Source organism: Oncorhynchus gorbuscha, linkage group LG25 (genome assembly GCF_021184085.1).
Source record: "Oncorhynchus gorbuscha isolate QuinsamMale2020 ecotype Even-year linkage group LG25, OgorEven_v1.0, whole genome shotgun sequence".
NCBI classification, from domain to species: domain Eukaryota; kingdom Metazoa; phylum Chordata; class Actinopteri; order Salmoniformes; family Salmonidae; genus Oncorhynchus; species Oncorhynchus gorbuscha.
In genome coordinates, this window is record NC_060197.1 from 13093426 (window position 1) to 13119775 (window position 26350).

At 41.9% G+C, this 26350-nt stretch overlaps 1 protein-coding gene across 2 annotated transcripts in view; it reads left to right on the forward strand.

Annotated features, from left to right (window-relative positions):
* Positions 1-26350, forward strand: part of LOC124014373 (cGMP-inhibited 3',5'-cyclic phosphodiesterase A-like) — an 86276-nt gene that overhangs the window by 40925 nt on the left and 19001 nt on the right. For both annotated transcript variants that reach the window (XM_046329276.1, XM_046329277.1), the window contains one exon: positions 20341-20598. In XM_046329276.1, coding sequence (XP_046185232.1) covers positions 20341-20598 — 258 coding nt within the window. The remainder of the gene's footprint in view (positions 1-20340; positions 20599-26350) is intronic.

Genomic DNA, 26350 nt, shown 5'->3' on the forward strand with positions numbered 1-26350 from the left:
CACAAAACGTTTTAATTTTCTAAAGTCTCTATAGTGTACAGACATGCTGGCACTGTATGATGCATTCAGACTGATGACAGTTTGTAGGAGAAGTGAAGCCTTTACACACACACACACACACACACACACACACACACACACACACACACACACACACACACACACACACACACACACACACACACACACACACACACACACACACACACACACACACACACACACACACACACACACACACACACACACACACACACACACACACACACACACACACACACACACACACACACACACACGTACGCGCACACGGACAGTCAGACATGGACACACTGATCGACCAGTCAATCACAACCTTCCACAATGTGTCGTGTCTGTGAGAGATTGTGTTGGCAGGAAGAGAATGTATTGAGCCCTTGTAGAATCTGGAGGCTTGGTACTGATAGCAGGAACAATGACACTAGCACTGGCTGAACAGTGTGTGTGTGTGTGTGTGTGTGTGTGTGTGTGTGTGTGTGTGTGTGTGTGTGTGTGTGTGTGTGTGTGTGTGTGTGTGTGTGTGTGTGTGTGTGTGTGTGTGTGTGTGTGTGTGTGTGTGTGTGTGTGTGTGTGTGTGTGCATGGAACATGTGCATGAAACATCTTGGTTCTGCACCTCTCATTGTTTGGAACGTATCCCTATCAATGGAAACGTGTGTAAAGAGGTAAATATTAGGTTATTGACATTATTCCATTCTTGTCCCATCTGAGAATGGGAGTGTGTATATGTGTCTATTTTAGTTCAGCAAGAGTAGGTCTCAGGGGAAGAAGAGAATGTATCACTCATCCCACAGTGTCTCTTCATTCCCTGATATGAATGCTCGGCTATGAAAAGCCAACTGACATTTAGTCCTGAGGTGTAAAAAAAACTGTTGACGCTGCTGGTCATCTATGAACATTTGAACATCTTAAGCAACGATCTTGCCTAAATGACCTACTCTTATAAACACCACCCGGCACAGCCAGAAGAGGACTGGCCACCCCTCGGAGCCCGGTTCCTGCCTTTCTAGAGAATTGTTCTTAGCCACTGTGCTTCTACATCTGCATTGCTTGCTCTTTGGTGTCTTAGGTTGGGTGTCCAGCCAGGTCACTCGAGATCCAAGCCTATATTTGACCTTCATCCAGATCCCCAGGGCGTCGGGAGATGCCTTCAAAACCGGCCACTAGGAGCAACAGTAATCACTATTACCATTTAAGTAGGCTTGCGGCTTGCTAGGGCATTGCGGATGGGGATAGTGGATAGGCGTATAACCAACGAGCTCTGGCTCTGAGGGTTGTGTGTTCAATCCCAGTACTAGGCACTATTTTTTTTTTTTACTTAAAAAAAAAAAAATCCTATCCCAAACCTTAACCCTTACCGTACCCATTCGGAATGAATTCCTAAACCTGGAAAAAAAGTTGAATACCGAAGTCTTATCTGCATAGACCTTTGTGACAGCTGCTGCTCGAAAAAGGGCTTTATAAAATACATTTGATTGATGAATGCACTGCCATGCTCTCAATAGTCTAACGTGGCTTCCTCTCCTCATCTCTTCTGCTCATATCCTGTCCTTCATCACGCCTTCCTATTCATTTTTTACTCGCAAGAAAGAGTTGTACTGGTGGAAGCAAATGCCTGGTGAAAGCCTCGTCCCATTGCTCTCAACTGTGTCTTCAGTGTCACTGCAGATGAAAGAGAGAGGACACGAGGGGAGGATGAAGCCAGTTTAGGCTGCTGAGTCTACTGTGGCGTGTGGGTAGCACTGTACTAATGCAAATAACCCACTTCTATTCTTTCTCCTCTTTTCACATCTTAATCATAAAAGGGAAACGCGTAGGACGGGATGACGCGTTGCTGCATCCAATTTAACCCAAACAACTATATTGTGTAGGACTCACTTTGCTCTTTGCCCCTGCGTCTCCTAGCAACAGGCTATTTTCTATATAAATGCTTCCTGTCTGTCTGTCCACCTTGGCGGAGCGACGAGTGGAGGAGCACCTAGGAGCATTCTCTCACAGGATTGGCTGAGGCAGGAGCAGGCGAGGGCCAGAGGGTTATTGGGACTGACTGCATATGTGGTACAGTTGGGGCAGAGGAGAGAAGGGTGTGAGAGAGGAAGGGAAAGAGAGAGGGAGAGCAGAGAGGAGTGACAGTTTACTTTCTGAAGAGGGAGGACAGGCACCATAGGAAGACTGCGGCTGAGAGGAAGAGATAGGAGTCGGGTATCGGGTGTTTGATGTTAAGCATTGGTCGTTGGGTGTGTGCATTGTGGCTGTGATGAACAAGGGGTGCACATCGTGTACCATGAGACGCTATCAGGAGACCAGCCATCCTCCCAAACAGGTGGGCTCTTTACCACTGTGTGATGTTGTGAGGCAGCATGTATGTTTTCATCTGTGTACACCATTTTTGTTGTTGTTGTTGATTCAACTAATTCTGATTTAGTAACTGGTTCCACAGTCTTTTATAGTTTACTAAACTTTTCGGTCAAAGTGTTACCTAAACATAACATTTCGGTTTTGCCCAAATTTAGCTCCAACTTGAGGACTTAGGTTATGGACACCCACGCAATTAAAATGGTGCTTTTAACATAGAATGGTTTCAACATATTTGACACACGACCTTGTGCCTTTTAATGTACAGACAAATGATTATTCAACACATCCTCACCTGGGATTTGAACACACAGCTGCTTGGTTCATAACATTCCAAGCTTACTGCTACTCCACCATGTCTGTGTCAATAACTGATTTCACCTGTATTTCTATATTTCAAAGTGAATTTCAGCTTTGTTAAAAGTAAACTCAAGAAAAACTATTTTATTTATCAAAGTGATTATGGATTGTGAGTTCAAATCTCCGGTAAAAGAAAGTGTTTAAATGAACATAGAACAATGTCAAATTTAATTTGTCACATGTGTGAAATGCTTATTTGAAATGCTTATTTGCAGTGATGTACTGATGTACTGGGCCTTACGCACTACCCTCTGTAGCGCCTTACGGTCAGATGCCGAGCAGTTGCCATACCAGGCGGTGATGCAACCAGTCAGGATGCTCTTGATGGTGCAGCTGTAGAACCTTTTGAGCATCTGGGGACCATGCCAAATCTTTTCGATCTCCTGAGGGGGAAAATATGTTGTCGTGCCCTCTTCACGACTGTCTTGGTGTGTTTGTTGGTGATGTGGACACCAAGGAACTTAACTCTTGACCTGCTCCACTTCAGCCCCGTTGATGTTAATTGGGGACCGTTCGGCCCTCCTCTTCCTATACGTAGTCATAGACCAGAGGCTCCTTAAAAGGCTTCCAAGTGGCGTAGCAGTCTAAAGGCACTGTGTCTCAGTGCTAGAGGCATCACTCCAGACACCCTGGTTCAAATCCAGGCTGTGTCATAACCGGCTGTGATTGGGAGTACCATAGAGCGGCGCTCAGCGTCTTCCTGGTTTGGCCGGTGTAGGCCGGCATTGTAAATAAGAATTTGTTCTTAACTGACTTGCCTATTTAAATAAAGGTTCAATAAAATATATATATATATTTTTATAGCTTCTATCCCTAAGCCATAAGACTGCTGAACAATTAATGAAATGGCCACCAGATTATTTACATTGACAAACCCCCCCCATTTGTTTTTTACACTGCTGCTACTTGCTGTTTATTATCTATACATAGTCACTTCACCCCTACCTACATGTACAAATGACCTGGACTAACCTGTACCCCCACACATTGACTCTGTACTGGTACCCCCTGTATAAAGCCTTGTTATTGTTATTTTATTGTGTTACTTGTTATTATTTTTTACTTTAGTTTATTTGGTAAATATTTTCTTAACTCATCTTGAACTGCACTGCTGGTTAAGGGCTAGTAAGTAAGCATTTCACGGTAAAATCTACACTTGTATTCATCGCATGTGACAAATAAAGTTTGATTTGATTTAGTTTTTGCTAGTAAGCAGGAATCAGGAGGATAAAATTATGATCAGATTTGCAAAATGGAGGGCGAAGGAGAGCTTTGTATGCGTCTCTGTGTGTGGAGTAAAGGTGTTCTGGTGTTTTTTTCCCTCTGGTTGCACATGTGACATGCTGGTAGAAATGAGTTAAAACAGATTTAAGTTTGCCTGCATTTAAGTCCCCGGCCACTAGGAGTGCCGCTTCTGGATAAGCATTGTCTTGTTTGCTTATGGCCTTATACAGCTCGTTGAGTGGGGTCTTAGTGCCAGTATCAGTTTGTGGTGGTAAATAGACGGCTACAAAAAATATAGATGAAAACTCTCTTTGTAGATAGTGTGGTCTACAGCTTATCATGAGGTGATCTACCTCAGGCGAGCGATACCTCGAGACTATCTTAATATTAGACATCGCACACCAGCTGTTATTGACAAATAGACACACAGCCCCACCCCTCGTCTTACAGGACGTAGCTGTTCTGTCCTGCCGATGCATGGAAAACCCAACCCAACTGTATGTTATCCATATCGTCGTTCAGCCACGACTCGGTGAAACATAAGATATTACAGTTTTTAACGTCCCGTTGGTAGTATAGTCTCGAACGGAGCTCATCCAGTTTATTCTCCGGTGACTGCACGTTGGCCAATAGAACGGATGGTAGTGGCGGGTTACCCACTCCCCAACTAATTCTCTCAAGGCACCCTGATCTCCACCCCCTGTATTTCCTTCTTTTCTTCATGCAAATAACAGGGCCTTGTCTGGGAGCAGCTTTATATCCTTTGCGTCAGACTCACTAAAGAAAAAAAAATCTTCATCCAGTTCGAGGTGAAAAACCGCTGTTCTGATATCCAGAAGCCCTTTTCGGTCATAAGAGATGGTAGCATCAACATTATGTACATAATAAGTTACAAACAATGCGGGAAAAAAACACAAAATAATACAATTGGTGAGGAGCCTGTAAAACGCCAGCCATAAAATGCGCTTCCCTCTGAAAGTAGGCTAAACCACCCTTCGTCGGAGGATGACTTTACTACAAAGCTTTATCATTGCTCTATTATTTGACACATTTCTTCCGATTGTTCTGTAGCTATCGGAATGTGTGAGTGTTGTGCCGTAGTATTACTGTAACGGTGAGTGTTGTTTACCATCCTGTAGGTTTTCGCTGGTTGATAAACTGCATCGGGTTCGTTACAGCTGGGGTTGGATTGAAAACCTACAGGGAGGGTAGTTCTCCAGGAGCAGGGTTGGAAAACCCTGGTGTAGAGTACTGTGATCATACTGTTTTAGAGTATTGTTGACTGTAGTAATACTGTATTAGAGTAATATTTACTGTAGCTATAGTGTAGACTTGAGTGCTGTGGTAATACTGTATTAGAGTATTGTTAGCTGTAGTAATAGGGTAGATTAATGTAGTAATGCTGTATTATAGTATTGTTGACTGTAGTAATACTGCATTAGAGTAATGTTGATTGTAGCAATAGTGTAGAGTACTGGGGTAATACCGTATTAGTGTATTGTTGACAGTAGCAATACTGTATTAGAGTAATATTTACTGTAGTTATAGTGTAGACTTGAGTGCTGTGGTAATACTGTATTAGAGTATTGTTAACTGTAGTAATAGTGTAGAGTACTGGGGTAATACCATATTAGTGTATTGTTAACTGTAGTAATAGAGTAGAGTACTGGGGTAATACCGTATTAGTGTATTGTTAACTGTAGTAATAGAGTAGAGTACTGGGGTAATACCGTATTAGTGTATTGTTGACTGTAGTAATAGAGTAGAGTACTGGGGTAATACCGTATTAGTGTATTGTTAACTGTAGTAATAGAGTAGAGTAGTGGGGTAATACCGTATTAATGTATTGTTAACTGTAGTAATAGAGTAGAGTACTGGGGTAATACCGTAATAGTGTATTGTTAACTGTAGTAATAGAGTAGAGTACTGGGGTAATACTGTATTAGTGTATTGTTGACTGTAGTAATAGTGTAGTGTACTGGGGTAATACCGTATTAGTGTATTGTTGACTGTAGTAATAGGGTAGAGTACTGGGGTAATACCGTATTAGTGTATTGTTGACTGTAGTAATAGTGTAGTGTACTGGGGTAATACCGTATTAGTGTATTGTTGACTGTAGTAATAGTGTAGTGTACTGGGGTAATACCGTATTAGTGTATTGTTGACTGTACTAATAGTGTAGTGTACTGGGGTAATACCGTATTAGTGTATTGTTGACTGTAGTAATAGTGTAGTGTACTGGGGTAATACCGTATTAGTGTATTGTTGACTGTAGTAATAGTGTAATGTACTGGGGTAATACCGTATTAGTGTATTGTTGACTGTAGTAATAGTGTAGTGTACTGGGGTAATACCGTATTAGTGTATTGTTGACTGTACTAATAGTGTAGTGTACTGGGGTAATACCGTATTAGTGTATTGTTGACTGTACTAATAGTGTAGTGTACTGGGGTAATACCGTATTAGTGTATTGTTGACTGTACTAATAGTGTAGTGTACTGGGGTAATACCGTATTAGTGTATTGTTGACTGTAGTAATAGTGTAATGTACTGGGGTAATACCGTATTAGTGTATTGTTGACTGTAGTAATAGTGTAGTGTACTGGGGTAATACCGTATTAGTGTATTGTTGACTGTACTAATAGTGTAGTGTACTGGGGTAATACCGTATTAGTGTATTGTTGACTGTAGTAATAGTGTAGTGTACTGGGGTAATACCGTATTAGTGTATTGTTGACTGTAGTAATAGTGTAGTGGACTGGGGTAATACCGTATTAGTGTATTGTTGACTGTACTAATAGTGTAGTGTACTGGGGTAATACCGTATTAGTGTATTGTTGACTGTAGCAATAGTGTAGTGTACTGGGGTAATACCGTATTAGTGTATTGTTGACTGTAGCAATAGAGTAGAGTACTGGGGTAATACCGTATTAGTGTATTGTTGACTGTACTAATAGTATAGTGTACTGGGGTAATACCGTATTAGTGTATTGTTGACTGTAGCAATAGTGTAGTGTACTGGGGTAATGCCGTATTAGTGTATTGTTGACTGTACTAATAGTGTAGTGTACTGGGGTAATACCGTATTAGTGTATTGTTGACTGTAGCAATAGTGTAGTGTACTGGGGTAATACCGTATTAGTGTATTGTTGACTGTAGTAATAGTGTAGTGTACTGGGGTAATACCGTATTAGTGTATTGTTGACTGTAGCAATAGAGTAGAGTACTGGGGTAATACCGTATTAGTGTATTGTTGACTGTAGTAATAGTGTAGTGTACTGGGGTAATACCGTATTAGTGTATTGTTGACTGTAGTAATAGAGTAGAGTACTGGGGTAATACCGTATTAGTGTATTGTTGACTGTAGTAATAGTGTAGTGTACTGGGGTAATACCGTATTAGTGTATTGTTGACTGTAGCAATAGTGTAGTGTACTGGGGTAATACCGTATTAGTGTATTGTTGACTGTAGCAATAGTGTAGTGTACTGGGGTAATACCGTATTAGTGTATTGTTGACTGTAGTAATAGTGTAGTGTACTGGGGTAATACCGTATTAGTGTATTGTTGACTGTAGCAATAGTGTAGTGTACTGGGGTAATACCGTATTAGTGTATTGTTGACTGTAGCAATAGTGTAGTGTACTGGGGTAATACCGTATTAGTGTATTGTTGACTGTAGTAATAGTGTAGTGTACTGGGGTAATACTGTATTAGTGTATTGTTGACTGTAGTAATAGTGTAGTGTACTGGGGTAATACCGTATTAGTGTATTGTTGACTGTAGTAATAGTGTAGTGTACTGGGGTAATACCGTATTAGTGTATTGTTGACTGTAGTAATAGAGTAGAGTACTGGGGTAATACCGTATTAGTGTATTGTTGACTGTAGTAATAGTGTAGTGTACTGGGGTAATACTGTATTAGTGTATTGTTGACTGTAGTAATAGAGTAGAGTACTGGGGTAATACTGTATTAGTGTATTGTTGACTGTAGTAATAGTGTAGTGTACTGGGGTAATACCGTATTAGTGTATTGTTGACTGTAGTAATAGTGTAGTGTACTGGGGTAATACTGTATTAGTGTATTGTTGACTGTAGTAATAGAGTAGAGTACTGGGGTAATACTGTATTAGTGTATTGTTGACTGTAGTAATAGTGTAGTGTACTGGGGTAATACCGTATTAGTGTATTGTTGACTGTAGTAATAGAGTAGAGTACTGGGGTAATACTGTATTAGTGTATTGTTGACTGTAGTAATAGTGTAGTGTACTGGGGTAATACCGTATTAGTGTATTGTTGACTGTAGTAATAGAGTAGAGTACTGGGGTAATACCGTATTAGTGTATTGTTGACTGTAGTAATAGTGTAGTGTACTGGGGTAATACCGTATTAGTGTATTGTTGACTGTAGTAATAGTGGAGTGTACTGGGGTAATACTGTATTAGTGTATTGTTGACTGTAGTAATAGTGTAGTGTACTGGGGTAATACTGTATTAGTGTATTGTTGACTGTAGTAATAGTGTAGTGTACTGGGGTAATACCGTATTAGTGTATTGTTGACTGTAGTAATAGTGTAGTGTACTGGGGTAATACCGTATTAGTGTATTGTTGACTGTAGTAATAGTGGAGTGTACTGGGGTAATACTGTATTAGTGTATTGTTGACTGTAGTAATAGTGTAGTGTACTGGGGTAATACTGTATTAGTGTATTGTTGACTGTAGTAATAGTGTAGTGTACTGGGGTAATACCGTATTAGTGTATTGTTGACTGTAGTAATAGTGGAGTGCTGCAGTGGATGTCAGCCAGTCTGTAACTGTTGGGCTGTTCACTTCCCACCTGGCTAACTCAGTTCTGCCTGTGGACTCACCATCTGTACACACACACATACAGGCACGCACGCGTGCACATAGACACATACATGCATGTACACACACAACCACTCACACATTACACACAGCCGTGCTTACGCCTGTACTGGTCTCATGTGCCTTTCGGTGTCTGAGGAGAAGAAGGGATGAGAATAAGAAGAGAGAGAACACGTCCCATTTCGATGGAAAGAACAAACACTGCTCTGTAGTGTACTGGAAAATGGATTCCTCTAGTTTGCATAGCTTTTTTCCCTCTCTATATGCAGTTTTAAACCTGTATGCAAGATCACATAGGTCATGTAGTTACTGTGAAATAAGGGTCCGGGTTTACAGTACTACTTCTACAACCCTAAAGCTGTTCCATCAATGACAGATATTGACACCCTGTTCCCTTGGGTCTCTCCTGTGTGTGTGTGTGTGTGTGTGTGTGTGTGTGTGTGTGTGTGTGTGTGTGTGTGTGTGTGTGTGTGTGTGTGTGTGTGTGTGTGTGTGTGTGTGTGTGTGTGTGTGTGTGTGTGTGTGTGTGTGTGTGTGTGTGTGTGTGTGTGTGTGTGTGTGTGTGTGTGTGTGTGCGAACATTCAATGACTCCTCTCTGTGTTCTTGGTCTGTTTGCGATCGGTCTTTAAACCCATCAAGATCAATACTTCTCCACTCCCTGACCTCTGTCTCCGCTACAACGGCTCCCACTATCACTTGCTTGGCCTAAATACACAGGTACTCACGTAAAGAAGATACACACAGGCCCACACTCTCTACCTTGTTATCTACAGTATCTTCCCCCCCCCTTCTCTCTCCCAGGGACATGAGCCAGCCACACAGAGTCCATTACTGCCAGGTAATGGTTGAATGTCACAACCACAGGATGTCGTAAAGACCTGAGTGAAGAGAACTCTAATGGGTTTTGTTCAGGTTGAGCTGATTTCGCACAGCAATAGAGAGAGGCTGCGTCTCAAATGGTACCCTATTCCCTATGTAGTGCACTACTTTTGACCAGGGCCTATAAGGCTCTAGTCGAAAGTAGTGCATTACAGTGGGAATAGGGTGCCAATTGGGGCCCATACCCTAGCTGGTCCACATCTATCAGAGCATCAGGCTACTTTGAGGAATCTATTAGCTCTCTCTTTCTGCATTGCTGTTAGATCTGTTTGGTGAGTCAGTCATCAGGGTTCCAGTGTTTGAGGAGTTAATACGAGGTGTTTAAGTAAACAAGATGGTCATGATGAATCATTTGTACTGATTACATAAGAGTTTCTGTATAGGAGTGGGACACTGGTGTCTATTCCTGTTTAAACTCTCTGTAACTGCTATAACACATCTCCAAAGTGCGGTTTCTGAATCTGTGTGTGTGCCACTGCTAAAGAGAGCGAGAAAGAGTGTGTGTGTGTGTGTGTGTGTGCCACTGCTAAAGAGAGCGAGAAAGAGTGTGTGTGTGTGTGTGTGTGTGTGTGTGTGTGTGTGTGTGTGTGTGTGTGTGTGTGTGTGTGTGTGTGTGTGTGTGTGTGTGTGTGTGTGTGTGTGTGTGTGTGTGTGTGTGTGTGTGTGTGTGTGTGTGTGTGTGTGTGTGTGTGTGTGTGTGTGTGTGTGTGTGTGTGTACTGCCCTGGCTGTGTCCATGCATGTTCATGTGTGTCTGTGTATTTATTTATCTGGTATCTCATCTGATCACACAGCAGTTTGACCTGAGAATGTGGGAAATGTCCGTCCTGTGCTCTGCTGCGGTCGGTTGTTTATGATGCTGCTCTGTTTACCGAGTACTAAGAGAGAGCATTATTGGAGGCCGACAGAGACATGAGAGGGGAGAGAGATGGAGCAAGCGGAAGCCTCCCACACAAAGGAGTTGCAAGGTCTCCCGTCCACTTACCCTCTCTCCTCTCGCTCACGCTCAAAATAAATCACTCAATATAGAGTCACTGTCAGCTCTCTTATGTTTGGCCACATCTAACCCTGAAGCCTGTGATGAAACACACAGACACACGTAGACATAAATTACATAAATTCTATGAAAACCCACACTAAGACACGGTTGTCACGCCCTATGGTGTAGTAGGTCAGGGCGTGACTATGGGGGTGTTCTAGTATGTCTATTTCTATGTTGGTGCTAATATGGTTCCCAATTAGAGGCAGCTGTTTATCGTTGCCTCTGATTTGGGGATCTTATTTAGGTAGCCATTTCCCCACCTGTGTTTGGTAGGATATTGTTTGTGTTTAGTTGCCTGTGTGCACGTCGTGACGTCACGTTTCCTTGTGTCTTTTAATGTTTTGTTTGTTTCACGGAGATTAAAAATATGTGGAACTATACTCACGCTGCGCCTTGGTCCGCTCACTACGACGATCGTGACAACGGTTATATTAACAGTATTGGCCTTTTCATACTTTTGGCATAGCCTATCCACCAATCAAGCAACATTTATAGACGACACGTTAAAATCCGGTTGTTGCAGGATTTATTTTGCTGTGACAATATTAGGTAACATTAAAATCCAACCTCTGTAGGAAGGAACGTAGATATGGAAAAGATGCCACTTTAGACAATTGAGATTTACCCTATGAAGCACAGTTTATTGTGGCTATGTACTTTCCCAGATTCCCTGGTTGAAATGGCTCTACTATGAAATATGAATGGTAAAAAAACTCTCCTCTCAGTTGCAAAGGTGTGAAAAAAAGTTCCAGAAGAATCAGTGGTCAGAAAGAAACTCTACAGTTTGTGTTTTTTGCAGTAATTCAGGGATGGAAATACCAAATACCAATGTTGTGACGCTTGACTTGAGCACTGTGTAATTTACCAAGGCTGTTAGGGGGAGTGTGTGTGAATGTGTGTGTCTGTGTTTTTGTGTCTGTTATTGCCCAGGTCTGCGGAGAGTGATTATTGGTGCTTGCAGCTGATTCTAATGATGTTGCTTACAGTAATTCCAGCTTTGCTCTGTACAGTAAAGGAAAGGGGGATAGCCTAGTCAGTTGTACAGCTGAATGCATTCAACTGAAATGTGACGTCTGCATTCAACCCAACCCCTCTGAATCAGAGAGGTGTGGGGGGGGGGGGCTGCCTTAATCGACATCCAAGAGCTTAGCCTATTGCTGTGGGCGTGCCTTTCCTAAACTAAACCGTTTCCCCCCTAACACTTAACACGTCTGCCGGTACGGGTACAGACCGGAAACAGAGAGTAGAGAGGAGAGGAACGGGACTGAAAAGAAAGAGAAGTAAAAGGAACAGAGCGAGGGCCTCCCAGGTGGAGCAGTGGTCCAGGGCACTGCATCGCAGCGCTAGCTGTGCCCCCAGAGACTCTGGGCTCTGTCGCAGCCGGCCGCGACTGGGAGGTCCGTGGGGCAACGCACAATTGGCCTAGCGTCGTCCGGGTTTGGGAGGGTTTTGCCGGTAGGGATATCCTACCAGCGACTCCTGTGGCGGGCCGGACGCAGTGCGCGCTGACCAGGTCGCTAGGCGCACGGTGTTCCTCCGACACATTGGTGCGGCTGGATTCCAGGTTGGATGCGTTCTGTGTTAAGAAGCAATGCGGCTTGGTTGGGTTGTGTATCGGAGGACACATGACTTTCGACCTTCGTCTCTCCCGAGCACGTACGGGAGTTGTAGTGATGAGACAAGATAGTAAATACTATTTTTTTAAAGGAAAAGAGCTGTAGGGGGGGCAGGAAGATTGGAGAGCAGCCTGATCACTAGAAATAAACTTCCATTTCGGACATTTGAAAACGTCGATATATGCCTTCCTCCACACTCACAGAAAATATTAAAAGCGATTGCCCAGCACTGGGTGCAAACTTATGATGCTGGAGCTTGCTGTGCCACTGCAGTTCACAATGTTCTAGCAAGACGTGAGAATACTTAACATTTCTTTTCCTTTATTTGACTAGGTAAGTCAGTTAAGAACAAATTCTTATTTACAATGGCAGCCTACACCGGCTAAACCCAGATGACGCTGGGTCAATTTTGCACCGCCCAATGCGACTCCCAATCACGGCCAGGGTGTCTGTAGTAATTCCTCAAGCACTGAGATGCAAGTGCCTTAGACCGCTGCACCACTCGGCAGCCCGAATCAATTGAGCAGAGAGATGCTACCCACATACCACTGTGTTTGTGTGCATGTGCGTGTGTTCCTGGTAATAGCACATTGTTTTTAATGATTTGTTTTAAGTCTTCCCCAAACCATAGCCCTAACCTTAACCAATCGGAATGAATGCCTAAACACCTCAAACTCAACTCTGGACCTTTTTTTATTGTTCCCCTCTAATCAGGGACTGATTTAGACCCACCTGGGATACCAGGTGTGTGCAATGAATTATCAGGTAGAACAGAAAACCAGCAGGCTCTGGACCTCGTAGGGTAAGAGTTGAATACCCCCGGCCTAAACTGTTACCCTTTGAGTTGTTTCTGTTTTAACCTGCTGTCGGGTGGTCTCAGGCACGCACAGAGAGGACACACACACACACACACACACAGTGGTATGTGGGTCTTTGCTCCATTGATTATTGATCGGAAACTCAACATGGATTTATTGTAAGGATTTGTCTAACGTCTGAAACAAGAAAAAACTCCATCTGTCCCTCTTGTCTTATTTGTGATATATAGAACAGAGTTCCACAACCCTCGGTCCAAGCATGAGATGTTGCTTCGTGGGCCCTCAGATTGCACAAGTGACGGATACAGGGGGTTTCGACATAAGACACCAGCTCTTCCATTCTTCCACTGAATGTCTCACCAACACTCATTGGGCGGTGCACAGGTTGCTGTGGAGTTGTCATGTTGTGTTATTGTGACTCCCTCTACTGTCCCTGTGTGATTGAGATGGTCACTGCTATCCAGGCTGCTCTCAGCATCTCCCATCACTCCCTAGGTTATTTATACAATTATCACCTCTGTAGGAGTTAGAGCAGTCACACACACACACACACACACACACACACACACACACACACACACACACACACACACACACACACACACACACACACACACACACACACACACACACACACACACACACACACACACACACACACACACACACACACACACACACACACACACACACACACACACACACAGCAACAGAGGCATGGTCACAAAGCGGGAGATGTTCCAGACAGCAATGATCAGTACTCTTTTAACAGTGTACTGTTATGATGTGTCAGTTTAGTCCAGTCTCCAGTGACTCCACTACTCTCTTACTCCCGGGGCTCCTGAGTGGCGCAGCCATCTAAGGCACTCTGCATGTCAGTGCTAGAGGCATCGCTACCGACCCTGGTTTGATCCCGGGCTGTATCACAACTGGGCCGTGATCATGAGCCTCATAGGGCGGTGCACAATTGGCCCAATGCAGTCTGGGTTAGGGAAGGGTTTGCGCCGTTAAATACATTATTATGATTTATTTTTAATCTACTGTGATCACAACTAGCTGGAGTGTATTATCCCCTTAAGAACAATACAGTGCTACGTTGACTACAGTTGTTTTGTTGTCAACGTGGAAAGACACGGGAGGCCGTGCTATGTCGTGGCAATCATCGTTTCTTCCATCGCTTTGGTACTATATGTGGTTATTGTTCTAAACTCCAAAGAGGTAGCACTTGTAACGCAGCCCGTCTTACATTCAAACCCTCTCATTGTGCGTTCATTTTGATTGTCGACATCTTTCGTCACACCAGCATTGATTCAAAATATTTGTTTCTGTTTTCTGTGAAATATGAACGAGCACATAGGATTCATCACCAAAACACAGCATAATGATATCTTCTCAATGTAGTTATTTTAACAACCAGTTCATCCAATAGCAAAAAAATGACCCTTTGAATGTAGTATGTTACAGTACTGTAAATGAAAGTACATTACACTGTTTTCACATTAGGCAATACACTAGCACTGCCCATTATTGACTGAACATCACATCTCCAAAATGGATATCCCATGTGTGATCATTGAAGACATTATATGTCGCAATGTTATCAGATGAAAGGAACATCATATTTAGCAGGCGTTAGTTTGCAACAAGTCGTCTTGAGCATTTGGCCATAGGTTCTCATGGAAATCACAGTAAATATCCTCATTGTTTATGCACCTGGGCAAAAACCTTTTGGCATGGCGAATCCAAGCCTGACATACTGTAGGTTTGAATTGATATCATTCCATTCCTCATTCATGGGGCGGCAGGTAGCCTAGTGGTTAGAGCGTTCTGTCCCTGAACAAGGCAGTTAACCCATTGTTCCCTGATAGGCCATCATTGTAACTAGGAATTTGTTCTTAACTGATTTGCCTAGTTAAATAAAGGAGGGTGGTACACTCATGAGGATGGCAGGTAGTGGTCCTGCTCAGTTCATTCACTAACAACACCATAATTGTTCGTTCGATTCCCAATGGCGTCACATACCAAAATGTGTGGACTGTTGTCAATTTGGGTAGAACTGTCTGCTCTACGTAAATGGTATATATTACAGTACTGCATTAGCCAATGCAATTTTATTAAAGCATGCTATACTTTGGATACATGTTTACTGTATAGGAGATAAAACTATTTTCTTGTGGTTGATGTTGTATTACTACACTGTAGGAGCTGGAAACACCGAGCGTTTCGCTGCACCTACTGCAATCTGCTAGTCTGTGTATGTGACCAATAAACTGTGGTTTGATTTGTTACATCCAGCACATCGCTGATCTTTTTAGTATTTACTTTGAAGTCAAATCCTAGTCATCATCATAGTAGTACATTTGAGTATGTATCATACTTGTTTCTCCTAAACATACATTTTCATTATGTAGCTCTCAAAATCTGTAGTAAGAATCTGCGCTCACAAATGCCCTGCCATAAGCAGAATGTTTCAGAGATCTCAATTTATGATGTGTGTATTTCATCAAATGCCCTGCCATTAGCAGAATGTTTCAGAGATCTCAATTTATGATATGTGTATTTCATCAAATGCCCTGCCATTAGCAGAATGTTTCAGAGATCTCAATTTATGATGTGTGTATTTCATCAAATGCCCTGCCATAAGCAGAATGTTTCAGAGATCTCAATTTATGATGTGTGTATTTCATCAAATGCCCTGCCATTAGCAGAATGTTTCAGAGATCTCAATTTATGATGTGTGTATTTCATCAAATGCCCTGCCATTAGCAGAATGTTTCAGAGATCTCAATTTATGATGTGTGTATTAGCAGAATGTTTCAGAGATCTCAATTTATGATGTGTGTATTTCATCAAATGCCCTGCCATAAGTAGAATGTTTTAGAGATCTCAATTTATGATGTGTGTATTTCATCAAATGCCCTGCCATAAGCAGAATGTTTTAGAGATCTCAATTTATGATGTGTGTATTTCATCAAATGCCCTGCCATAAGCAGAATGTTTCAGAGATCTCAATTTATGATGTGTGTATTTCATCAAATGCCCTGCCATTAGCAGAATGTTTCAGAGATCTCAATTTATGATGTGTGTATTTCATCAAATGCCCTGCCATAAGCAGAATGTTTCAGAGATCTCAATTTATGATGATGTGTGTATTTCAGAGATCTCAAATGCCAAATGCCATTAGCAGAATGTTTCAGAGATCTCAATTTATGATGTGTGTATTTCATCAAATGCCCTGCCATTAGCAGAATGTTTCAGAGATCTCAATTTATGATGTGTGTATTTCATCAAATGCCCTGCCATAAGCAGAATGTTTCAGAGATCTCAATTTATGATGTGTGTATTTCATCAAATCTCAATTTATGATGTGTGTATTTCATCAAATGCCCTGCCATTAGCAGAATGTTTTAGAGATCTCAATTTATGATGTGTGTATTTCATCAAATGCCCTGCCATTAGCAGAATGTTTCAGAGATCTCAATTTATGATGTTTGATCTCAATTTATGTGTATTTCATCAAATGCCCTGCCATTAGCAGAATGTTTCAGAGATCTCAATTTATGATGTGTGTATTTCATCAAATGCCCTGCCATAAGCAGAATGTTTTAGAGATCTCAATTTATGATGTGTGTATTTCATCAAATGCCCTGCCATAAGCAGAATGTTTCAGAGATCTCAATTTATGATGTGTGTATTTCATCAAATGCCCTGCCATTAGCAGAATGTTTTAGAGATCTCAATTTATGATGTGTGTATTTCATCAAATGCCCTGCCATTAGCAGAATGTTTCAGAGATCTCAATTTATGATGTGTGTATTTCATCAAATGCCCTGCCATTAGCAGAATGTTTCAGAGATCTCAATTTATGATGTGTGTATTTCATCAAATGCCCTGCCATAAGTAGAATGTTTTAGAGATCTCAATTTATGATGTGTGTATTTCATCAAATGCCCTGCCATAAGCAGAATGTTTCAGAGATCTTTTATGAGATTTCATCAAATGCCCTTTATGATCTCAATTTATGTGTGTATTTCATCAAATGCCCTGCCATAAGCAGAATGTTTCAGAGATCTCAATTTATGATGTGTGTATTTCATCAAATGCCCTGCCATAAGCAGAATGTTTCAGAGATCTCAATTTATGATGTGTGTATTTCATCAAATGCCCTGCCATAAGCAGAATGTTTTAGAGATCTCAATTTATGATGTGTGTATTTCATCAAATGCCCTGCCATAAGCAGAATGTTTTAGAGATCTCAATTTATGATGTGTGTATTTCATCAAATGCCCTGCCATAAGCAGAATGTTTCAGAGATCTCAATTTATGATGTGTGTATTTCATCAAATGCCCTGCCATTAGCAGAATGTTTTAGAGATCTCAATTTATGATGTGTGTATTTCATCAAATGCCCTGCCATTAGCAGAATGTTTTAGAGATCTCAATTTATGATGTGTGTATTTCATCAAATGCCCTGCCATTAGCAGAATGTTTCAGAGATCTCAATTTAGTATTTCATCAGAATGCCCTTTAGCAGAATGAGATCTCAATTTATGATGTGTGTATTTCATCAAATGCCCTGCCATTAGCAGAATGTTTCAGAGATCTCAATTTATGATGTGTGTATTTCATCAAATGCCCTGCCATTAGCAGAATGTTTCAGAGATCTCAATTTATGATGTGTGTATTTCATCAAATGCCCTGCCATAAGCAGAATGTTTCAGAGATCTCAATTTATGATGTGTGTATTTCATCAAATGCCCTGCCATAAGCAGAATGTTTCAGAGATCTCAATTTATGATGTGTGTATTTCATCAAATGCCCTGCCATTAGCAGAATGTTTCAGAGATCTCAATTTATGATGTGTGTATTTCATCAAATGCCCTGCCATTAGCAGAATGTTTCAGAGATCTCAATTTATGATGTGTGTATTTCATCAAATGCCCTGCCATAAGCAGAATGTTTCAGAGATCTCAATTTATGATGTGTGTATTTCATCAAATGCCCTGCCATAAGCAGAATGTTTCAGAGATCTCAATTTATGATGTGTGTATTTCATCAAATGCCCTGCCATTAGCAGAATGTTTCAGAGATCTCAATTTATGATGTGTGTATTTCATCAAATGCCCTGCCATTAGCAGAATGTTTCAGAGATCTCAATTTATGATGTGTGTATTTCATCAAATGCCCTGCCATTAGCAGAATGTTTCAGAGATCTCAATTTATGATGTGTGTATTTCATCAAATGCCCTGCCATTAGCAGAATGTTTCAGAGATCTCAATTTATGATGTGTGTATTTCATCAAATGCCCTGCCATTAGCAGAATGTTTCAGAGATCTCAATTTATGATGTGTGTATTTCATCAAATGCTCGCAGTCAAACAACCAATAATAATGCGGAACTTTGGTTCTTATCCTGTGTTTGGTCCAGACTGCGTTGTCAACTACAGTGAACCGCACCACCGTACGAATTGAATCGGACCGAGACAACCCTTTTGGAGTGGACCACGGTGCGTAGTTTAGTGCGCTCCCGAGTGTGGATAGTTCTCACACCAGTCCAAACCAACAAAACTAAGATATATATTTGTTTAAAGTTTAAAACACATCAAACCAATTTGGTGTGAAAGCCCCTTAATAAGTAATAGTAAAATGCATTTTAACAAAAGAGAAGAGTCATAAAAGTAATGTGAGCATTGTATGAACATGTATTTCTAGATGAAACACTAAGTCTGGCGAAAAGATGACTGTATAATTTTTTGTTTTGTACTTTTAGAAGGAAAAAAAAGGTTGTTGATCTGTTTTGAGTTTTGTGCTAAGAGTTGTGAAAATGTACCACAAACTTGCACCAAAGCGATTAAAAAAACGGTGTGTGTGTGTGTGTGTGTGTGTGTGTGTGTGTGTGTGTGTGTGTGTGTGTGTGTGTGTGTGTGTGTGTGTGTGTGTGTGTGTGTGTGTGTGTGTGTGTGTGTGCGTGCGTGTGTGTGTGTGTGTGTGTGTGTGTGTGCGCGTGCGTGTGTGTGTGACTCAGAACACACAGCTGTATGGATTCGTATGGAGTTAAGAGTTGTCTTGGATAAGATTAGCTGCTTCCATTCCTTAGAGACTAAACAATGTCAGCTGCTCTTCCATCATCTTAATACGAGATCTACAGTATCTAAATATTTTTTTTTTACTAGTGCTAGCACTAGAATGGTAGCCTGGCTTTTGGTCTGAATGTTCTATGCCTTTTCTTTATATGTGTCTCTGTGTGTTGAGCAGTAGTTTTGTATTGAGCTATAGCTGTCTTTGTTAGTTCCGGCTTTACACTGGCAAGATCCCACCTCCACGGACTCCAAAATGGATAACGTGTTGCAGACGCAAAGACATCCCATTGAAGAGCAGTGTCCTGCTGTGAAACTGTCTCCCCGACATGGCTTCCTGTCTGCTTTAATGTCAGATATCAGAGTGGATGCATCTGGCTGCCGAAACATAGAGGCCCCTGTCACAAACAGCTTGTTTAGTGTGTGTGTGTGACCCACAGAAGCTAGTCTGTTGCCACAGCAACCACTAGTCTTGTCTATTCTATCATGACCTTGCCAATACCCAGTTTTCAATGGGAGCTGGAGTGACACAGACGCACGCACGCGCACACACACACTGTCCTGGGATATGTATGGGATGAATGTGGATTCCAAGGAATGGCAGGATGAATCACAAAGATTCAGACAGCCTTCCTCCTTAACCACTGGTTGTGTTTTCTCTGACACTCTGAGAGATTCAATTAGTTAAAGGAGGATATCATGTCCCCCCCTTCTCCCCTTACTCCCTTTCATATTTCTCCCCTCCCCCCCTCTCTCTTAAACTCATTGTTGGCCCTCTCTGTCTCTCCTCCTCTGCAACCCCCCCCACACACACAGGTACAGTACGTATCAGGGCAGAGGCAGAATCGGTGTGCGTCAGCATGCGGTGACGTCTGCCTAGCATAGTGATAGCGTCACCTTTGCACCACGTCAGCTTTCCTGAACAGGAGATGCGCCAAATGACTCTCTTTCACCATCTTTCTCTCCCCTACACTCCCTTGCTTCTTGTCCCTTCTCCTTCCCCCTCTCTCTCTCCCCCCCCCCCCACCCCACCCCCCTCTCTCCCTCTCTCCTTCTCTCTTCCTCAAGTCGTCGGGTACCGGTGTGGTGGTGGACATAGCGGTGATGGGGGAAGCCCATGGATTGATCTCAGACCTGCTGGCAGACCCCTCTCTGCCCCCCAACACCTGCAGTTCCCTGCGGGCTGTCAGTAACCTGCTCAGTACCCAGATCAGTTTGCAGCCGCTGCACCGGCCGCGAATCAACCCTCTGCAGGCACTCAGCGACACACACACCTGCTCCGACTCCGAGGACTGGCCAGAGAGAGAGAAACTGGCCATCCCAAAGGTAAAGGCTACTGTACTTTTATAGACACGCGTACGTATGTACGCATACACACATATATACACAGGTTTTGTGCGTGCATGAAAAATCTGTAAATTGTTTATTCTGCCGATTTTTAATTAACTACATTTTCAATGAGAATGCCTTGAATGTTAATATTTTCTGTTAGTTAGCACTTCTCTCTCTCTCTCTCTCTCTCTCTCTCTCTCTCTCTCTCACACACACATACATCCCCATTTCACCTCCCCATGCTGGACAGACCCTATAATGTAGTGAGCATTGACAGACATTCCCACAGAAAGCTTTTAATGTTTTACAAGGCCAGCACTTCAAAATGCATGCAGGCACTTAGTGCAGAGGTGAGACTAAATAAAGCGTGTGATGCTATGCAGGATACCCAGAGAAGCTTAAACAGCCTCATTGAACTCTTTATGGATTCCACTGATGTAGTTAGGGTTATGTAGGCTGTAGCTAGGGCCCAGTTTTTCCTTGTCAGGTGACGTTTTCAGGTCAGGGAAAAACATTGGGCTCGTGGCATGACTCATAGTCACCCAAACATTGCACTAGTCATTGTGGCTAGTCAACTATGAACATCGTTATAATGCACCAGTGTATGCTGTGTATTAGAGGTGGACCGTTTAGAAATTTTCAACACCGATACCGGTTATTGGAGGACCAAAAAAAAGCAGATACCGATTACTCGGTCGATATTTATGCATATATTTGTAATACTGACAATTACAACAATACTGAATGAACAATGAAGAAACACTTATTTTAACTTAATATAATACATAAATAAAATCTCTTTAGTCTCAAATAAATAATGAAACATGTTCAATTTGGTTTAAATAATGCAAAAACACAGTGTTGGAGAAGAAAGTAAAAGTGCAGTATGTGCCAAGTTAAATAAATGTTTAAGTTCCTTGCTCAGAACATGAGAACATATGAAAGCTGGTGGTTCCTTTTAACATGAGTCTTCAATATTCCCTTTTAAGAAGTTTTAGGTTGTAGTTATTACAGGAATTATGACGAGTAAAATATTTCACTCTATACCATTTGTATTTCATATACTTTTGACTATTGGATGTTCTTATAGGTACTTTAGTATTGCCACCCTAATCTCGGGAGTTGATAGGCTTGAAGTCATAAACATCGCTGTGCTGGAAGCATTGCTAAGAGCTGTTGGCAAACGCAGTAAAGTACTGTTTGTATGAATGCTTACGAGCCTGCTGCTACATACCACCGGTCAATCAGACTGCTCTATCAAACATCATGTCATAAACTTAATAATAACATAATAAACACAGAAATACAAGCCTTTGGTCATTAATATGGTCAAATCTGGAAACTATCATTTTGAAAAAACTAAATGTTTATTCTTTCAGTGAAATACGGAACCGTATTTTATCAAATGGGTGGCAACCCTAAGTCTAAATATTTCTGTTATATTGCACAACCTTCAATGTTATGTCAGAATTATGTAAAATCCTGGCAAATTAGGTGGTCCAAACTGTTGCATATACCGGGACTCTGCTTGCATTGAACGCAAGAGAAGAGAATTTCCCTAATTAATAATGCCTGCTAACATGAATGTCTTTTAACTAAATATGGAGATTTAAAAAACAAAAAATACTTCTGTGTATTGATTCTAAGAAAGGAATTGATGTTTATGGTTAGGTACATTTGTGCAACGATGGTACTATTTTCGCAAATGCGCTTTTGTCAAATCATCATTTGATGATAAATTAACAGGCACTGCATTGGTTACATGCAAAGCAGGACCATGTGTAGTTAACTAGTGATTATGTGAAGATTGATAGATTTTTTAATGAAATAGGTTTAATGCTAGCTAGTAACTTAACTTGACTACTTGCAGCCACAAGGTCCTTTTGATGCTGCACTCGCGTAACAGGTGGTCAGCCTGCCACGCCGTTTCCTCGCCGATTGCAATGTAATCGGCCATAATCGGTGTCCAAAAAGGCCGATTATCGATTGTTGCGAAAACTTGAAATCGGCCCTAATTAATCGCTCTACTGTGTACCCATTATATTACATCTCTGGGGTCATTATATCATAACAGCCAGGTCTTTACAGACAAATAGCTCGTTATATCACGTGTATCGGTCCCCAAACCCTTACCCTACTCCCTATAACTGCTACCCACACCTGTGTTTAGCAGTCTAGACCCCACTACCCCTTAACCCCTCTGTCTCATCTCACCATCTACGGTATCTGATACTGTAGCGCTCTACGCTCCTAGCTAGACTGTTGACCACATTTCTGGTCTCCACTCACTCTGTGAATTAAAGGTGACATTCTGTCTGAGTACAGACAAACACCACTGAGAGCATCTGGTTCCTGAGCTGCTGCTGTTTTATCTGGGATTCTCCACAGCTGTGTCAACACAGTCTATCTGAATAAAACAGTGTCCGTCCAACATAAGTCCCCCCCCCCCCCTCTCTCTTACTCTCTCTGATGGTTTAAAGTAATCACAACACAATTTAGAGAATGTCGTAGTGAGGAGGTGAGGCCCTTACATCTGCTACCCAGTCCACACTGCCCCTTTACTTCCTTCCTTCTCCCCTCGGATCAGAAAACTGGTTTGTTTTAGGGGATGTCTGGTTGTGCAGTTCCATCTCTGTTTCTTGTATAAAAGCCGTCTCGACGTCGTGAAGCTCGGTCTGCTAGACAAAACACTTTCTGAAATTCCAGAGGAGAGATGTGCTACTCCGGAATATTGGAGGGGGGGGTTAACTCAGTCTAAGGGCCTGGGACAGAGAGAGACTTGCTAAATGCAGTCCAGAGGAAAAGCTGCTTTGCTCACACTGTGTACCTCTGATGATAATGGTTTTAGATTAGAGAAGTTATTTAAGCTTGAAATCTCCCAAAAACCTTTTCCTCTGACAAATGCAGCCAAGCCAATGTTTTGTATTAGACTGTAGTGAAAAACTGCATCCCAGGTGTATATCACAATGAAATAATATGGAACATTTCGCCTCAAATGGATGAATTGTATTAAATATACTGAACAAAAATATAAACGCAACATATAAAGTGTTGGTTGCACTTTGTGCTGGGGACAATAAAAGGCCACTCTAAAATGTGCAGTTTTGTCCCACAATACAATGCTACAGATGTCTCAAGTTTTGAGGGAGTATGCAATTGGCATGTTGATTACAGGAATGTCCACCAGAGCTGTTGCCAGAGAGTGTAATGTTAATTTCTCTACCATAAGCCGCTTCCAACATTGTTTTAGAGAATTTGGCAGTATCTCCAACTGACCTCACAACCATGCCAGCCCAGGACCTCTACATCCGGATTCACCTGCGGGATCATCTGAGACCAGCCACTCGTGCAGCTGATGAAACTCAGGAGTAGTTCTGTCTGTAATAATGCCCTTTTGTGGGGAATAATCATTCTAATTGGCTGTGCCTGGCTCCCTAGTGGGTGGACCTGGCTTCCAAGGGGATGGGCCTATGCCCTCCCAGGCCCACCCATGGCTGTGCCTCTGCCCACTTATGTGACATCCATAGATTATGGCCTAATGAATTGATTTCAATTGACTGATTTCCGAATATGAACTGTACCTCAGTAAAATAGTTGAAACTGTTGTACTGTGCATTTATATTTTTGTTCAATATAGTTTAATTTACTAGAACCTTATGCATAGCAAAGTAGTATTGACATGCTTTTAGACCCAGATAGATGTCAGAATAGATTCAATGAGGTAATGTTTAGAGCCCATTAGACACAAACCAGGGCTGATATGAGGAAGTGGGCCTGACCCTGATAGGACGAGACTTGACCCCTCCCCCTTGGCTGTGACACAGACTGTCTTTGTGAGTAACTGGAAGAGACATGGCTCACCTCAATAGCATCAGACATCTGGACCTCTGCAACCCTTTGAATCCTGCTCCAAGCCTCTGAGTCTGTGAGCCAATCACACTGTGTCCATCTCACCATCAGGTCATATAAATGTCATACGGACGACAATGACTGTACTCATGTTATAACCAATGGAAATACTAATTCATGGTCCTCAGACAGAGGCTTTAGAAAGAGTAGGGTGACAAGACTGTCCCGGGAGGCACAGGGTGTGTGTGTTTCAGATGGATTAATATGCTGGGAGGCACACACACACACACACACACACACACACATACATACATACAGTTGAAGTCGGAAGTTACCCGTAGGTTGGAGTCATTAAAACTCGTTTTTCAACCACTCCACAAATTTCTTGTTAACAAACTATAGTTTTGGCAAGTCAGTTAGGACATCTACTTTGTGCACGACACAAATTATTTTTTCCAACAATTGTTGACAGACAGATTATATCATTTATAATTCACTGTATCACAATTCCAGTGACCATTGTTATGTTTGGAGGAAAAAGGGGAGGCTTGCAAGCCAAAGAACACCATCCCAGCCGTGAAGAACTGATTTAAAACTGAGTTTAAATGTATTTGGCTAAGGTGTATGTAAACTTACGACTTCAACTGTACAGTTTTTCACAATTCCTGACATTTAATCCAAATAAAAATTCCCTTTAGGTCAGTTAGGATCACCACATTATTTTAAGAATGTGAAATGTCAGAATAATAGGAGAGAAGGATTTATTTCAGCTTTTATTTCTTTCATCACATTCCCAGTGGGTCAGAAGTTTACATACACTCAATTAGTATTTGGTAGCATTGCCTTTAAATTGTTTAACTTGGGTCAAATGTTCCGGGTAGCCTTCCACAAGCTTCCCACAATAAATTGTGTGAATTTTGGCCCATCGCTAACTGACAGAGCTGGTGTAAATGAGTCACGTTGTAGGCCTCCTTGCTCGCACACACGTTTTCAGTTCTGCCCACACATTTTCTATAGGATTGAGGTCAGGGCTTTGTGATGGCCACCCCATTGTTCTTAAGCCATTTTGCGACAACTTTGGAAGTATTCTTGGAGTCATTGTCCATTTGAAAGACTCATTTGCGACCAAGCTTTAACTTCCTGACTGATGTCTTGAGATGTTGCTTCAATATATCCACATAATTTCCTCCTCATGATGCCATCTATTTTGTGAAGTGCACCAGTCCCTCCTGCAGCAAATCACCCCCACAACATGATGCTGCCACCCCCGTGCTTCATGGTTGGGATGGTGTTCTTCGGCTTGCAAGCCTCCCCTTTTCCCGCCAAACATAACAATGATCATTATGGCCTAACAGTTCTATTTTTGTTTCATCAGACCAGAGGACATTTCTCCAAAAAGTACAATCTTTGTCCCCATGTACAGTTGCAAACCATAGTCTGGCTTTTTTTTATGGCGGTTTTGGAGCAGTGGCTTCTTCCTTGCTGAGCGGCCTTTCAGGATATGTCGATATAGGACTGGTTTTACTGTGGATATAGATACTTTGTACCTGTTTCCTCCAGCATCTTCACAAGGTCCTTTGCTGTTGTTCTGGGATTGATTTGCGCTTTTCGCACCAAAGTACATTAATCTCTAGGAGACAGAGCGAGTCTCCTTCCTGAGCGGTATGATGGCTGCGTGGTCCCATGGTGTTTATACTTGCGTACTATTGTTTGTACAGATGAACATGGTACCTTCAGGCATTTGGAAATTGCTCCCAAGGATGAGCCAGACTTGTGGAGGTCTACAATTTTTTTTCTGAAGTCTTGGCTGATTTATTTTGTTTTTCCAATGATGTCAAGCAAAGATGCACTGAGTTTGAAGGTAGACCTTGAAATACATCCACAGGTACACCTCCAA